At 44.3% G+C, this 18,182-nt stretch overlaps 1 protein-coding gene across 1 annotated transcript; it reads right to left on the reverse strand.

The window, feature by feature from the left end:
* Nucleotides 1-1,839: 1,839 nt before the first annotated feature.
* HHIPL2 (HHIP like 2) lies at nt 1,840-17,317 on the reverse strand (the record flags this gene model as incomplete). Its single annotated transcript, XM_082758169.1, has 9 exons — nt 1,840-2,254; nt 3,032-3,114; nt 7,288-7,369; nt 8,540-8,685; nt 9,030-9,156; nt 10,380-10,711; nt 11,086-11,229; nt 12,115-12,767; nt 16,934-17,317. 9 exons carry the CDS (start codon nt 17,315-17,317, stop codon nt 1,896-1,898), a joined length of 2,310 nt encoding a protein of 769 aa, XP_082614295.1. The 3' UTR covers nt 1,840-1,895.
* Between the last annotated feature and the right edge of the window lie 865 nt (nt 17,318-18,182).

The following is an 18,182-nucleotide window of genomic DNA, read 5'->3' on the forward strand; positions in this document are numbered from 1 at the left end:
GGCTCGGGCTGTGATTCCCATTCAACTCAGCTCTTCCACCTCAGGGTAAATTTTGGGGGACACGACTGAGGAAGGGCAGGAAGACTGAAACACCCCCAAGACCCGAGAAGCAGAAGTGTGGAGCCCGCAGCTCCCTGGCTCTGGCCTAAACGGCTTCCAGCCGCTGCCGAGCCCCGGGGGCTACCGAGGTGGCCCCGAGCTGGCCCCAGAGGGCGACGAAGCCTGGTTGGGGCCACCAGGAGCCCGGCTGGGGCCTCCACAGCCCCGGCTTCGGCGGGCGCCCGGGAGGGGCCGGTGCAAGGCAGGGGGCGCGGGTACAGCAGCTGTCGGCAGGACTAGAACTGATAGGTGGCTCCATAGCTCAGTGGTTAGAGCACTGGTCTTGTAAACCAGGGGTCGCGAGTTCGATCCTCGCTGGGGCCTTCCCAGCTTTTCCCGTCCATAGTTTGTTTGTTTTTTTTTTTTCCTGCCTTTTCTGAGGAGGTGATTCTCTGCCGGAGCCACTTCCCCGCTGCTGGGCGGGTCCCGGTTCTACCCCGCTCTGGGTGGAAAAAACACGCGTGGCCCCCGGGCAGCAGGAGCCGTGTCGGCCTAGGGCCGGCCTGGGGCCAAGGCTGTGTCCTGGAACAGCCAGTCCAGAAGATGGCAGCAGGAGAAAGCCCAAGGCGGTTCCATCTTAAGCTGAAGCTGCGAAATGGTGCAGTTGGCTTTGGCTCCATGTCAGCCTGAGGGGAGGAGGTGCGGGCCCAGCCCAAGCCAGGCCATGGCTCCGCGAATCCAGCGGATGCGCTTGTCTGTAGCAAACACGCCACTGCTGTTTGTTACTCTCCAGGTTACACCAAGAATAACACAAAAACCTTTTTCTCCAAATCCTTGTGCACATCAGTGCCTGTGCATGAAGGAACTTTGCTATTGCCACGGTGTCTGCACCCCAGAAGCCCTCAAGGCCGAAGCCCTGGCCCCAACACCTCCCAAAAACAGAGAAAACACTTGGGAAAGGAGAGGTGCTATGCCCAGGAACCTGCCCCTGGCTGTACCACGTCCTTGCTGTTCTGCAAGGTCCATGTTTCTGTTCCCTCTGGACACCCGTGCACCTGGCAATGGGGGGAAAATCTGTGTGGTGCAGTTCATGCTGTGGAAGAAGTGTTAAGCAACACAAACTGCCCCGTGTCATGGCACACAGCAGGACAGACTCCAGCTGCAGGTTTTGTGTTCAACTAGGAGCCAACTAATCGCTCCATTTGGTAGCTCAGCTACAACTGGGTTTTGGGGGGTTGCCTGGTTTCTGTGCTTTCAGCTTGGGTTTTGATGGGTTGGTGGGCTTTTTAGATTTGCTGAACATTTCCAAGCTCATATCGAATCCTTTGGAACCTGTGGGTGGATCTACAACTCGAATAAAATCTTTTAAAAAAAATGTTAATTATATTGTCACCTGCAGGACATCTACTTTTAAAATATACTTGAACTGAAATTCAGTACCAAGGACCAAAAAACTAATCATACCAAAAGAAAGGTGAGGCCAGTGACATATTCTTGTATTAATGATGCAAATCTTGAAATCTGAAGGCAGTTGGATTTATTAGACAGACAAACATGGTCAAAACTTGCCAGTGAATATCCATCAGACTCTCTTATAACGACTTATGTCAGAAAAGGACATCACAGCAGCATTTGCAAAGCAAGTTGCTATTAGGAAGCTGGTGTTAAGGTTTAATGGAACATATAAAGACTGCTAACACTGACATAAACGGAGGAGCGCCTGAGAGCAATAGTGAGCTCGTCCATGAAAACATATTGGCATAACAAATCAACTGATTCTTTTTTTATTTAGTTGCTATTCAAAATAATTGTTTCACCATCTTATAAATAACTTCGGCTTTTTCAAAAGCTGCTGCTTAATCTACTCTCTTTCCTCCTCTTCTCCAGTTTCCCTTATTTCGTGCTGCTTTCTTTGGAAGAAGCTTCTTGGTTCCAGTTAGGTGGGAGCTCTTCTTTTTTGGCACAGGTGGTGCTGGTGTAGTTCTGGAAACCCTTGCAACCTTCTTTTTCTGCTTTGACCTGTGATGTTCATCTTGAGCCTTGATTTTCTGTGTCTTTTTACCAGATGGAGCTGTTCTCACAGTTGATGCTTTTATTTTGGGGGATGGTGTCTTTTTAGATTTCTTAGAAGAAATTGTTGAGACAGCTTCAGCAGGGGTAGAAGATTTTTTCAGAGGTTTGGTTGCAGGTTCATTAAGCAACTCAAGGACAGTCTCTGAGAAAAGCAATTAAGATGTTTCATCATCCCTGCTTTAAGGCAGAAGGCTAATTTAGAAAATTACTGATATAAACCCTTAGTAGAGGTATAGCTAAGAAAAAAAAATCTAACATTCTAGGAAAAGAAATACAGACTGTATAAACATCTTTTCTTCTACCAAAAGACCCTTGGGTTTCTTGGAAATTAAATTTGTTTAATCTTAGAAAGTATGAATTTAGGAAAATAAGTCCAGAAAGAATACGATGAGACCTTACACACTTTGACAAACTTAACGTTATGGACTTTTCATATTACACTAGTGTCTGGAAATCCCAGATAAGAAGACTTCAGCTTGCTGAACATCTTCTACTGAATAATACGATGCAACCCCTGCTCTGGTTGCAAAGGACCTAAAACAGAAAAGCCAGAGAAAGGATCAACTCCCCTAGATTTACGGAGAAGGGATTATGTTGTTTGACCCAAGGAGCTTGTCACAGAGCACTCTGGACAGGCACTCGGAATTTCCCAGACCAAATGCTTACATCAAAGCCACCAATTCTTTTGTGATGCCCGTTTACACTGTTACTTGACAATATTTAGAAAAAATCAGAGACTGGGGTTAAGAAAAGGTACAGCATCTAGTAGACAACAGAAGCACACGTTAAACATGATTACCTAACTTCAGGACACGTCCTGCTCAGTGCTTTCGTTTTTAAGATCACTAGCAATGTCAATCACATATATGTAAGACTTGACAGTTTTGTTTCTTGGTGAAATTTAAGCTGAACAACTTACTTGCACGTGGAACAAATGGTATCCGTTTACTCTTTATTTTCACTGGAACAGGCTTGTATTTACACTTCCCTGGTGGAGCTCTCCTTGAAAAACAAAAAGACATGCAGATATCTGAGAAGTTGTTAGGAAGTTTGTTTATTCCAGAGGCATATATCAGCCCCCCTACACACACACATCCCTTGCCTCCACCAGAACAGGTATAAAAGGACTTTAGGCACCTAGAGTGCTTAAAGGTAGAATTTGAGAGCTTAATTCAGGGTACAAATGGTAAAATCCCTGCCTGAATAGCAGTAGCAGCTGGAAAACTACAGCTTATCTTCTACCACCCTTCTGGTAAGCTTTCTGCCATCACACAGCCTGGACTGTCTTTATTCAACACTGATAGCTGAACCGTCAGTCTATGGGATACCTGCCTGCCTGCATGTCTGTGTGGTTTACCACTGAATTCAAGGGTACTGACTCGGTGCATCCAGCTACATCCTGCTGCTGGAGGCACAGCACAACGCTGGTTCCAGAGCCCTGGTGGTATAATGCATTGATTGAACTCCAGCTTAAAAAGCCACTTTGGGTTGCTCTCTCACCCTGCTTTGGAGGAACAGCCAGGTTCTGGTTGTTGTACCCCACGCTGAGGCAGAAGAATCTTATATGTGTATGCTTGCACATGAGGCTTGTCAATGACAGAGTGCTTTCCACCCACCGATAGTACAGCATAAGGAACTCCATCCACATGGGGGAATATGCCCACTCAGCCCCACAGTTGTTGTTGTGATGTTCAAAGGGCGCTGCTTCAGACACAGCATGGTGCTGACGCAGGAGCTGAGCATGAGGAAGGAAAGGAGCAGGCAAATAAATGCTATCCCAGCTCCTCTCCTGGCACTCCCCAACAGCTTCCTACAATACAAAAGCACCCCCAAAAAAACACATTACATGACAGTAAGGTGGGGTACAGAGACCTACATTTGCTTATGTTTTTTTTTGTTCTCCACCAAAGGATCTGCTGTAAGATAAATAAGAACAGGCATTTGGCATGCTTGGTAGCACAGAGTAAAGCAGAGCATGACCTCAGGCATCGCATTTTCTTGTAATTAGCATTCTCCTTCAGACATGGGCAACTGCCAAGGAAGTGCTTCCTCCATGCCATTTCAATTAAAAAAAAAAAAAAATACTAAAGCAGGGTTGATAATGGCTTTTTTTTTTTTTTTTTCTTTCTGCCTCTCCAAGTTTTAAAGCACCTTCTAACACCTTTTCTTTCCAGTCCTAACTGGGGGGAAGATGGAGGGGTGAGGGGGTGCTGGTACCAGTCCAGGCAGAGGCACACCAGCCCCTCTGATGTCTCTGAGAGCATGGCTGGAGAGGCAAGCTGACATGGAGACACCAGGCTCTGATGCCCTTCATTTTCCTGAAAGGTTCATAGGGAAGCTAGAGCTGCCCTCAGGCAGATGCCAGTGCCCCCACCAGCATTTCAGAGCAGGCGTTTGTGTGGCTTGCTACCCTTGCTGAAACACAAGGGGAAAGCAGGGAGCATCCAGGCTGGATGGAACAGGACTGCGCCTGTTAGAGCAGCCTGTTGTCCCAGCCACAGCTCCCTGGGGGACGGAAAGGGAATAATCCCATAAGCAGCATGACATCGCAGAAGGGAATGGAAAAAGCTCTGCACATGGTAAGATCAGAAGACCAGCGTGCAACCGAGGATCTGGAGGTGTAAGGACTCTGCTCCAGAAGCAAGCTGTGCACACCCTGGACAAGCTTGTATTTATTTAATGAAACAGGCGAGGGCAACACTGAGCAGCACAGCTGCTCAGAAAGCCAAGGGAATAAGCGCCCAAACCTGCTCTAGAAATGATGGGTATGAAGCTCCACAAAGCCGTAGGGAAGAGCTGGCTTCTTTCCAGAAAGGCTTTCAGGGCAGTGAAATCATCCTTTCTGCCCCCTGTGGAGTCAGCCTAATGTGGTGCATTACATCTCTTCCTGGAGAGGCTCCCACAGGGTGCTTGGGATACAGAAAGCTGGATGTCTGCCTTTACAGCTAGGAAGAAGAGGATTTATCATTCTGATAGTCTTCATGACAGAGTAAGGAGTGGCACAGGGACTGCATGGCTTTTATTGATGAAACAGAGCATGCTCAAGTAGTCAATGTTTATGCAAGTTCACGGTATTTTATTTTTAGAGATTAAAAGGTTAGGTTTGGTCCGCCACAGTTCATGCAGCTCAAAGGGTTCCTGGCAGACAATGAGCTGCCAAAGACAGGAGGCTCCTTGTAAGCAGTTACAGCAAATGCACCAGAGTAAAGGACTCGAGGTCCTCTTCCCACCACCTTGGCACAGAGCTCAGGTCAACTACCTAGCTTGGGATTTAACTTCCCAAGAAAGCATTTCTTGTTTTCTTCATGGCGTTAATGTCTGAAATCTCAGCAACAGCAGATAGACACTTTATCTTCTTTACAGGGTGATTTGAAAAACTCATTTAATGCTTCTTTAGCGTGATCCAAAAAAATGCTTTAAGTAAGAGCCAGAAGTTTAGTAGGGGAAAAAATTGCATAAGCATGCTTATTATTGTAAAACCAGACTTTTGCAGGGATAACTTCATAGGGAAAAAACATTTTGCTTAGAAAACTTGGGTTCAAGCTCCAGTTATTTGAACACTGCATGAAGCACCAGGTTTCTTTCTCCCTCATTAGAGGGCTTTGCAGCTAAACTGTTAACTGCTTTTTAAACTTTTGTTTATTAAAAATAAATATACATCACAAATATCTTATGTCACTTCAGGTCTCTGCCAATTAAAGTAAGCCTTTCAGAGATTCCTTATTAGACAATTTCCACCAATTTCAGGGAGAATTGGGTATTTAATCTGCAGAAGTGATCTTGCAACCTGTTTCTCCCGTCAGCTTTAATTTTCATCTGTGTAAGATCTTCCTCAAGGTCTCTGCACTGAGAGCTAATCCTCCTTCCCAGTTTCCATGGAGGGGAGGATTTTCACATGGAAAATTAAACAAGGATTCAAAATTACTCATCTGCCTGCCACGGGGTGTTTCTTAAGGGCATACGACATTGACTCCTGCAAGCCCATTTTCCTTTGCATACCTTTAGGGACAGACATCCCTCCAGTCCTTCTGCCAAGTCAGGAATTACAGTAAATCATGGAAGAACCAGTACTTTTCAATTACTTAATGACCAGCAGAAGATCACTCTTAAATGGCCCGAGGAAGATTCATAGCTGATCTTGTCAAATGCCGTTGGCGTTGCAGAGTTCACAGGAGCCTAGGAGGGTGGCCCCAGTGGAGCTTTCTGCATCTGTTTTCTATTTAAATCACTTTAGCAGCAGGAAATGGTCAGTGCTGCTTTGACCATCCAGAAAAACAAAGTCCTTTGCAGACAGAAACTGGGTGGCAGGAAGGTTGGCAGTGCCTTCTTTCTCTGACAGATGCATGGTGCCCACATCTCTGGGCAGAAAGTCACCTATCCCTGCACAGCCCATCCTGTGCCTGCTTGTGCAGGCTGGGGGACAACGTCTCAGGCACACCTGAGTCAGAAAATACAAGTCCCAGTAGGACACGTGGTAAGAGAACTGATTTATGTCTTTAATTTGCTAGTAAAAAGGAAATAGTTTCAACCTTTCACAGCTTAGTCTAGGTTTGAACTTGTGAGATGGACCAAGAGCCATAAAGACCATAACTATTTACTTTAATGTTGCCATGCACCAGTTGCCTTTCACTGTGTTTTACTATTTCGTGGCTTATCAAATCATTTTCTGACCTCCATTTCATGATGGAAAGGGAATTGCTGGCCAGCACAAAGTGTTTTTTTTTTTTTTTTTTTCTTAAAGAAAGAGAGAGAAAGAGGTAGAGAGGGAGAGAGACATTACTTTACTGTTATCAAATTACTTTTAATTTCACAAAATCCTTGCTTCAAGTGTAGACAAAATGTTCTCCCTCCTGACCTTGAGAAATATGGATCATTGTCTTTAACCACCACTTTGTTATACTTTAGACATGCAAACAGGACAACATTTTGATCCTTACTGTCCCAGACCCTAAAGATCTGAACTTGGTCCACAGACATGATAAGTGAGGAGTACATTCACTGAACCTGATAAAGTTGCACCACACGTACAGTGGGTCAGCAGAAACCAAGGCCTGGATGTAGACGCTAGTGAGATTATGCATTGGAAATACTTTGCATTCTGTCTGCTGTGATAGCTGAAGAACGCAAGTGATTATAAAAGAATTTGGCAATGAAAAACCATCTTTAATTACTAACCTTGCAGGATCCACAATTTTGTAGAGAGATCCATGTGGTGCATAGGCACTGGGATAAGAAGTAGACAAAAAATACAGCTCACCTAAATGGAAGTGAAAAAAAAAAAAAGCAGTTTCAGATGCAAGTGCCCAAACTGAATCCTCCTTCTCAATTTCAACTCTGTTTTCTGTCTCTTCACTGATTTACATGGTTAGAAAATAAAACCACTTCAGCCATTCCCTCAGTTGTCTCTTACTTCCAAAAAGTGGGCTTTGGTCTCACCTTGCCCTATGCAGGTGGACCTGGGAACATCAGATGAGCCCCTCGTTGCAGCACAGAGCCAGCAGCCCTTAACCAAACAGTGCATGAGAAGGGCCTTCATTACCTCTTGTTGGTGCCCTTCCAAGAGGTTACCTTCCTATGTAAAAATATATGGTTTTTAATCTTGTTTACACCAAAGAAACATCCAGAAGCTACAAATTAGAAGGGGAAAAAACACACAAAAAATATTTAGCCATCTCACAGTGGTACCAAATATATACGTATATATACCCAACGAGCTAAATTGGCGATCCATGCAAGACAGAAGCTTCTTATTACTGCGTGGCTGCTGAGACCAACTGTTCCTGATGCCTTTTCTTCAGCAGCCACTAAAACAATATCCAGGCAGATTATAGTAGCTTGCAAAAGAGGCAACGCTATTGTTGCATTTCAAATTACATTACAATACCACATTATTTTCTAAAATAACAATCAGTGGAAGAGACATTTAACATCCCCCCACTCTACATGTTGTTAGAACATGTTGTTAGAATTGTACATATTTTACAACAAAGACTACATCTGACAGATATAAGCTAGCCAGCTGATCTAAGATCTTTGATCATGACAAGCAAAGCTCTTTTCTGCTAAATCATGAAACACCAGAGCTCACTAAAGCACATCTGAGTTCTGTCACTTTTTGTGTTGCACAGAACTTAGTCAGGAGACTGAGCAAAAGTGAACAACGTATGCTTCAGTACTTCTACCCTGGTGAAAGTTCTGGACATCACAACCATAGTAATCCTTGGCACCGAGGGATTTCCACTAAGCTTTGAAGTTAGCAACTGACTTCATCCCCAAATAAAGCCTTGATCTATAATGTAACAGTGTGAAGTGCTGTTATTGTGAATAAGACTGAGGAATTTGTACTAATGAAGAGAAAAAGATTCAGGTAGATTATAAAATTGACAGTATAATTTCCAATAAAGCAGTGGCTAGCAAGATACTTCACCTGCTTCATCCTCAGCAAATGAGATGATGAATTTGCTATAAGAACTGATCATTCCAGGGAAAGCACAAACTTTTGTGCTACCAATGCAGATATCTCTCTTCTTCCACTTATTTGTCTTCTCATCTTCCTGTAAAGTCATCAGTCGACTAGGAAAAGTAAAATTCCTTGTTTTATGTTTTGGTTATCAAGATTAGTTCCTGGCAAAATCACACATTACTGAAATAAAATGTCAGTGAGCAGGGGATGGTTGACTAGCTTTGTCTTCCAGAAAAATAAGCCCAACCATAAGCAAACTTATCCTAAGGACCCTACGTTTGAACAAGTTTATATCCTCACCAAACTGTTGTTATAATGGTCAAATGCCTTAACCAAATACACAAACATTCGGGATTCTCATTTACTGCAGCTCAAAAGGTATCAGGATGCTCTACTACATTTAAGGTAAATGCATGTACAGAATGGGAGATGCAGAGAAAGTGATTCGTTTTACCCATTCATGAAATCGCCAAAAATATAGAGACCATTCAAGTTAGGTGATTCACATCCTCTGTATACGTAACCTCCAGTGACTGACTTCCCCACATTGCGGCCATATGCAAATATTGGAAGAATGTCATCTGTTAAACAAAGAACCGTGAGCAATGAGAAAAATTACATCCAGAGAAAAATCAAAAAGCAACTGATCAGTAACAGCAATGGGCACAAATGCAATGAGAAGAATTGGTACAGTTGAATAAACAGCATAGTAAACCTCAGTGGGGATCCAGTAATTTATTCCAAGACAGAAGTGACCCACGGGCTCTAAAGAGCTCCCTGGAGCTGCTCATCAAGGCTTAGTCTTGATGAGCTTCTATAAGATGTAGAACCAAAATTGTCTACACCAAGCAAGTGATGCCTGCAGGAGATACTATCTTACAGGTTTGTCATTGCACCCATCGTTTTAACAGAAATTGTCCTTACAAATTCCAGGATATCTACAGAAGGGGATACAATCAAAGTCAGCTCAGCAGGTTTCCTGCCATTCTCAGCACGGGACACGCATAAATGTGCAACCTACAAGCAACTTTTGCCATAAGGCTTCTAAAGATAAAGGTTTTGTCTCTGGCAATGTTCACATTGAATTCAACCCTTTCTGGAAGCACAATATCAGAACCCACAGAATTTTGGTCTTGTCCTCACTTTTTTCCCCCGGCTCAAATATCTCATCTTTGATATTTAATGATGAGCATAAAGACCACAAATGTAGCTCATTAAAAAATTAACAGGACAAACTAAAGTAGATGTGTTGTCAGTTGACACTTGGGCTATTGTTAAAAACAGTGATTTGCTTTTATTTATTTAGGAAAGCCATGTGGGCACCAGCATAGCAGAAGAGAAATGTTGATAACGAATACTCGGTGTGTACACGCTCATGCAATATTTCCGAAACATGAGCTTAAGACCAGGTGTTGCCTTCCAACAGCTTGAGGGGCTTTATGATACAGAGTTCTTCTGCCATGCTTTCCAATAACCACTAGCAGCCTCTAAATAAGCCAGCATATCACATTTGTACTTAAATTCAATCCACTGCCTTCTTCCTTGGGAAAACTGTCTGCAAAAGCCACAGGCTTTGACCCTAACCTCCACCTTCGGAAAAGTGTATAACAATGCTGCCCTTCCCTAGGCAGGAAGGGCAGCATTTCATACCAACACTTAAATGCTGGGGAGAAAGGGATTTCTGCTCTTAACAAGTCAGCAATCTCCACTTAACACCCACTGGATTATTTAGCTACATGGAAAAAGTGATACTGTAGTCAACCAAATGCATCGAGTAACCTTGTGTAAGAAGCTTCTTCCTTACCCAAGGAGGAATTGTGGCAAAGCTTTCTGTCATAACATTCAAATCCCTCCTTTGCTCTCCAGCCATAGTTTCCTCCTTTAACAATGATGTCAATTTCTTCAAACCTGTTCTGCCCAACGTCCCCACAGAATATCCTCCCTCTTCCTTTCTTTGTGACAGGGTCCCCCCTGTCAACACCACAGCGCCACATATTCCTGACCCCATAAGCATAAACTTCAGGGCGGGCCTCGGGATCAGACACAAAAGGGTTATCAGGAGGGATGCGATAAGGCTTGCCATCAGGACTGTCTCCATCCACATCAATCCTCAGGACTTTCCCCAACAATACGCTCCTAAGGAGAACAACAGATAAAGACAGGTTTATAAAACCCAACGTGAGAGAGAACTGAAAACATGGACAATTCCCTTCTCTTCCCCCCCTTTCCAAAGGAAAAGTTATCTGTCTAAAAGAAATAAAACAACAGCTGGTACGTCTTCCAAACAAGTCACAGAAGACTCTCCCCCCCCATTAATGAATTGGGTACCCACAACTTTCAAGACAAAATTTTAACTAATTTTGAGATACTGCATTCGACTACCTGCAGACAAAAAACACTTCTAGGAAGCAATCTTAATTTACTCTTCCACATTGTCTTATTTCCAAACCTAGTGTCTTGATGGACAAGCTCAAGGTTTGTTTTTTGTTTTTTGCCTTTTTTCTACTTACTTGTTCTGAGCATTGCCAAATTTTCCAAAAGGGTCTCCAGCTTTCCCTCCGTCCCCTGTGAATACATACATATAGCCATCTACCCCAAAGAGCAGCTGCCCACCATTGTGATTCGCGGCTGGTTCTTCAAGTTCCAAAAGATTCCTAACAAATAAAAAATAAAAATAAGAATGACCTCCAGACGTAGTTACTGGAAAGACTTGAGGTAGGCCACAGAAACATTGCATCACAAAATCCTGAAGAAAGCAGCATTTCCCAGCTGTGCAGACCTTTCAGCTTGTCAGATATGGTGCAAGGGCTGAGCTGCACCCTATTTCCAGTGAGCCTTCAGTATGGTGCTGGCTGCATGCCTCACGGCAGAGCTCTTCCCAGTACGGCATCCCTTAATGAACCACGTTTGCCATGAGCCATGCAGCACACTCCTGCTCCATGCACCACGCCTGTAACCTGCACTGCATTAACACCTTTGTGCTACCTAGAGTTGTTGCCCTTTAAATTGAGACTGTGACAGGTGGCTTCTCTTTTATAGGAGAAGCAGCTGGTGAATCTGAGGGATTCAGGGCCATCTCTGGGGGCTTTACTTGTGAAACTTGGAAGAAAGTCTGCTATTAATAAATTTTTCTCTATAACTAAGAATTAGCCTTGGTGGAGGGATGAACAGGAGGGGGACACATCAGATCCAATGAATATATAGTGCTATAGTGAAACAGTTTCTACAGTACAAACAACTTCCAAGGCACTTGTTAACTCCACGATAGGCTTAAAGCTATTACTGTTCTTTAAAAAGGCAGGAGTACAAGACAGGAGAATATGACCTGAAAGCCTAGATCTTGGGTTCTATTTTCTAATTCATGCCTTAGCTTGCTGCGTGGCCCTGAACTGAACTGCCTCTGGTAGCTTCATAACAGCCCTAGTCATGTCCCTAGATCAGGGTGACTGCACATGAACAGATTCTGCAATGGGGAAAGAAAGGGACAGAGGAAATTATTTCTCATCAAGGTATACAACAGCATTCAACATGGACTTTACCTTTCTGAGTGTGGATCAGCTTTGTTGGCATCAGAGGCCAAAACCTTCAATTCGCTGATTCTGACCTTTTCCACTCGCTTCTTATCCATGTATGAATAGTAGACATAAAATTTCCCATTGTGCTTGTAGTTGGGGTGGAAAGCCATCCCCAAAAAGCCTCTCTCGTCCCCTATCCATGGCGTAGCCAGCACCATGCTTTTAATATCCAGAAAGGGTTCCTCCAGCCGGCTGCCGTCAGGTAAGTAGACCCAGACCACCCCCAGCTGCTCGGCGACGAAGGTGCGGTGGGTACGGTCGTTGGCATGCAGCATGAGCACCGGGTTCCTCAGCCCGTTGGCGACCTCGGCCAGGCAGAGCTGGAGGCAGCCCTTGTGGCCCTCCACCACCGAGCCCAGGTTGCGGTTGAGGACGGTGTTCTTCAGCACGTTGGGGAAGCAGTAGTCCTCATCGTGTAGGTGGAGGAGGTTGCAAAAGCTCGTCGTGTTCCTCTCGCAGCACTCCTGGACGTGCTTGTCGCCAGCCAGCAGGCCGATGGCGGAGTGGCAGTTGAAGTGGAACTCGGAGCAATAGTCAGAACAAAGCCCCGGGAGGTTCCTCAGAGGCGTTCGGGGGTTTTCGGCATCGTAGAGATGCGCAGCGTATGGAGAACATTCCTAGGAAGTAAAAGAAATCAGACGTGTGGCTACGTACACACATCCAGGAGAAGCCAGGACTCCTCTTCATGGAGCAAAAGAAAAAAGTTAAAAATAAGACAGAGCACAGTAAGTCATTTTTGAAGTGGAGTAGCAGAAAGTCACTCCATATATATGGCTAAACAGGCTTTAGAGGTCAGTAGCAGTTTCCTTTATCACAGCACAATCAGCTCCACCTAAGTTCCCAAAGGAAGGGTGTCTATGGGGGCTGTGTATTCTCCAGTGCTAGAGGTTTTTAAGGGCATGAAAATCTCCTCTACCAACCTGTTCTTACCTTTCCTTTTAGAAATGTCCTTTTGTTGCCTCTACTAGATTTTAAACTTGGTACTCTGGAATTTGCTCCCAACAGACTGGGAGAAGAATTTTTTGCTCCCTTGCTGCAGTAACCCATTGCTCTACAGAGAACAGTGGACTTCATACTTCTGTAGAAGTCTTCTTCAAGACTTCTGCAGACCAGCAGTCCCAAATGTGGACATACCCTTCAGGTCAGACGGTACCACTGCCTATTTCAGATATATTTAAGATTTCACTTCATTAAGCCACTCAAGCCCATACCTAAGTCTAATCAAGCAGTAGGGAAGAAAACACAGAACAAAAAAACATGTTTGAATTTGTACCTATATTTAAGTTCCTCATCTTCCAAAAAATCTGGGCCAGAATTTCTGTAAAACATCTCTATTAAAATCCCACCTATTCATATTAGCCGGAAAAAAAAAGTTAAAAGTGAAGGACCTGAATTCTGCAAACAGATTTTACTGGTTTTCATGCTCAGCCTGAAACAGTCTATCCAGGGCTTTTAGTGGGCAGAGATAATAGGAAGTACATGGACAAGTCTAAGAATGAAGAATTACTAAACTAGTATTTTTTTCTGCTTCTGCTTTTCTGAAATAAGTCTACTTCATTAAATGAAAATAAACAAAGCTGGAGCAACTGCATAAGCACCGACACTATTTTTGTTGTAAGCAGCAGTCATTCCAGGATGTTAAGTGTGAAGTCCACAGGTATCCATTATTAACTTCGTCTAGCAAACTGCTTCCTTTGCTCACAGGAGAGCCCGAGGGTTTTTGGCCACACTAAGAACAGATACAACTCATAAGTAGTCACACACTTTCAGAGAATCATAGAATCATCTAGGTTGGAAGAGACCTCAAGATCATCGAGTCCAACCAGCCCTTACACAGCAGTAGTGCAGCTGTCTCATCTCTGCTGTGCACAGGTCTCCATAATTCACTTGCAGTCTAAAGCTCCTCTTCATTCTGAAGTGAAGAATTTATTAACGTCTTTGAAAACACATTTACCTTCCCTCAGTCAGCGGGAACAGAATGAAGCTCCCAGAAGAGTACTGAGTGCTACCACCACCAATAAAAAAAAAAAAAAAACGAAACATCTTCCTCTGAAACAAGGCACACCTCACTGCATCAGAGCTCCATCAGCTCTGTTTTGCTGGCAGCCTGCACTACGAGGGTCTCCCACAGTCTGTCTCAAGTAATTGGAGCCCCTGAGCCGCTACCATGCTTTTCCAGCCATCCAGCTTCCCAGGCATTATTTGCCTGGCAAAGAATACCCTGCAGCACCCAGAGCCGGTACAGCTCACAGGGTGGAAGCATCCCTTCGACTCTATACACACCCCAAGGATCAGGTGGCCTTGCTCTTGTTATTGATTGTCTGCCTTCATTTTGCTCAAGCATGCACAAAACAATACAATACAGGGAAGTCACTGCACCAAGCCTGTCTGAGTTTAAGAAGCGTTTGGACTGTGCACTTAGTCACATGGTCTGAATTTTTGGGTAGACCTGTGTGGTGCCAGGAGTTGGACTTGATGATCCTTATGGGTCCCTTCCAACTCAGGGTATTCTATGATTAATGCAGCTACTTCATAGAGCAGAAACTGCCCAGATCATGTTAATATTTCTTTGCTATTTTAAATCAGTTTCTCTGGAAAAAAAAAAAAAAAAAAAAAAAACACATTCAGCAATAAAGTTAGGCTTCAGATGGAAGCTGGCTTTAGGAGTAAGTTAATTTGCCCACACCTATTCCTTGCTACTATCATGGCTTTCAATCAGCTTGAAAAAGGCGTAGCTGGCCCTTTGTTTTTCACGATCATTTGGTTTTTAAGCCTTTCCTTTAGCAACTTTCAGAGCACAGAAAAATCCTCTCAGCCAGTGGCCAAACAGCTGTCCTAACGCATGTAGCAAAGTTTGCATCCAGGGCATTTCACAGCCATGCTACTTGTACATCCCCTTAAGAACATTTCAGGCAGTTTTTGGCACTGGTGGAACATCTGCCAGAATGAGTCACTTTGTTACAAGGCATCACTGCTCTCCTAGTCTGCCTCAAAGACATGGAATTACATTAGTTTTGCTTTAGAGCAGCCACTGATTGTTCAGATCTATTAATAGGCACCTACAGTATTTTTTTCTGTTTGTTCAAAAGAAAAGTTCGTAGCATTTTGTCTGCCAATGCTTCTGAATAAACCTTTCTGCCTGAAGTTCAAATAGCATCAGTAAGAAAACTTGCTACCAGGAACAGTTTATCCTGGTACTGCTGCACACAGCAAAAATAAGCACTCGTCAAAATCACATCCTGGTGATATATAAGTGCATCTGTCATCGTGTATTTGAGGGTGCACTAAACATGTCAATGCTTCACAGGCAGTGCCCACAAATTGTTGCGATACTGTGGAGAGAAGGTAGAATAGAGACTCATTATTTTCCATCCCTTCCATATGAGATCATCAGTAATAATATGACCTAGCAAAGTGACATCCCTGAAGTGGAACCACGCAGTAGATCTTTGCTTCTCCACTAATTAAACAGCCAAATAATATTTGCCAGATAACCTGATTTTATTCCCATGGTTGTCACCAATGTGACCAGGAACAGCAAGATGTAACCCAACTGAAAGTTTCTCTCCAAAGACTGAACAGCAATCCTATTTTAGTAAAAGATGAAAAGAGTATAAATGAAAATGAGAAGGTGAAAATGTATAGAGACATTTATAACAAATGCAAAATTCAACTGTGCACTGCAGAACAACCAGCTCAAGTCTGAAGAGGCAGCAGTCACGTTTTTACAGTATTTCCTTTCTACCTGCAAGGTGCAGAAAGTCTTCCTTCCTAAGGCCACCACTGGTGGTTCTGCTGGGACCTGTAAGGCATCATTTGCTCGCTTGCCAATTACAAAATGATGAAGAGAAGGCAGCTGTTGCTTTCTCTGCCCTGGTGCTGAAAGGGTTTCCATGCCCCAAGCAGATCCAAAAATCCCTGCCAGCAACCAAGAGAAGAGAAACATTTTGGTGCACAGATACTGTTCTAGGACTAAGGAAATTTTAACGAGAAGAGTTTTTATATGTTCTCAGTAAAACACAGTGTGGCTTTTGGCTGCTTGGTGTTTTGGCACGCAGCAAGTCCTGCTCTGCATGACTAACAGTTGTTAAAAAGACAGGTCAGGTCTGCCCTTTATTCAAAAGCTAGGGGGGGCAGGCAGGGAGAGCCCAGCCAGAACAGAGATTTGGTCTTTTGTCACTGCACCATGCCTGTTTCTGCCAGCCAGGTGCACAGCACCCATGGAAATGCAGGGACTGAAGCCTCAGGACCTTGCAGCAGCTGCCTGAAACCACTGCCTGATAGATGTTGTCCAACTTGAGCCACCACATTTGAAACGTTCTCAGCAGGAGCACTATCAAAACACATCCTTACTGGAACCCAGGGATCTAAATCCCTTCCTGATCATTCTCATGTCACTGCATCCTGCGGCTTGTAATCCAGCCCCTAGCAGCTGCAAGCAGAAAATAAATATTGATCTGGAGCTCTCCCTTTCATTACAGGAAAACAGGCAGAGCAGCAGGATTCCCGTCATCACCTGAGCTGAGCAGAGCTTTCACATAAGCCATTATTGCTATTAAAGCATCAGTACATATTGCCAGCTACCACAGAGTGCTGTCCTCACACAAAGCACTTGGCAGACGGCGTGCTGAGGATCCAGCACCATTACTCTGGCAGCCTGCTTTTCCCCTGCTCCCACACCTCTTCTGCAGCAGGACAGCTAGCTACGAGAGGCTGCCAGAACCAAAACTGACTCAAGAATCAGCCAAAAGCACAGGATACGGGCACTGATTTTCCACCCTACCTGACAGAGAATATCTTTGATGTACGTCCCGCACAGCGCACGCCCCCGCGGATCCATGGAATCCATGATCTCCTGGTACCTTACTGCAATGCTGCTGTCTCTCTGCTGGTCACAGCAGCCAAAGTTCTCATAGGAGGAGCAGAACTCCAAGTGAAGAGGGGGCTGGAAAGGCGGCCCGTAATCCAGGCACTGAGGGTGCCCCCAGAGACCGCCTGCCCAGCATAACAAGGAGAGGCAAAGAAAGGCACGTGAGCAAGAAGAGGAAGCTCTAGAGCTGCTGCTGCTCCTTCCAGCACATGGCCAAACATGTAATGTCTCCAGGGTAGGTTTCCTGAGGTCAGATATAGGGAAATCCTGGGCCTCTTGGTGGTACGATTCAATCATCCTTTCTGCTTTATGAATTGCCAGCCAGAGAGATCAACATTTGCTCAGGTTTGCTTACATTCTCTCTTTCTCTCTGAAGTTTACTATTTGACTGGAGAGAAACCTTCCAGGCTGACTCCTTGGTATTTCACACGTCACATAGCTGAGCCCTCCCCTCTGGACTTTTCTCATGCCCCTAGAAGGGCTCACTAATCTAATCCCTATGGCTTAGTTTAAATAGGCTGAGAAATCACTCACCAAGAAACACAAGCAACATTAAAATGTAGCATATGATCCCTACATAGAGAACGTGATCATCTCTCTCCATTTACAAAACACAAGATAAACAGTTCCCAATTGCTAACTACCATTCCACCTGGCTTTTAAACTAGGTCCAACTTGGGTCTGGTTTCATACAGACTGATCAAGGGTGATGAAATAGAACCAAATTAAGGCAGTAGCTGACCAGAGATAAAAGTCATTTTATGACAAAAATTTTTGCTACCCACAAATCTAGGTGCAGATTTATGGCTAATATGAGAAGAAATTCAGAAAGCATGAAAGAGAAAACAAACATTAAGGCATGAGAACAACCTGAGCTTGACTGTGATGTTATGTGGTAGCCCTGACCTTAAGCTAATTGATTTTAGTGGTTCTGATCCCAGGGGATGTTAACTCGATTTCAAGATGCACAGGATTTTTGCCCACTTTCCCCTCTGGTGAAGAATGTGCAAATGCCTCCTCCGCTTGGCTTGTGAAGTACAGCACCAGCTGCACACTCAGGTGTACTGTGCTGGCACACACCGTACTCAGCTTGGGTTTCTTGACACCACAAATGACACCTGCCTAGCTCCACTCTCCCCCAGACCATTCTGATCATAACCAA

This window comes from Aythya marila (genome assembly GCF_965140915.1).
Source record: "Aythya marila genome assembly, chromosome: 3".
Taxonomy (NCBI): Eukaryota; Metazoa; Chordata; class Aves; order Anseriformes; family Anatidae; genus Aythya; species Aythya marila.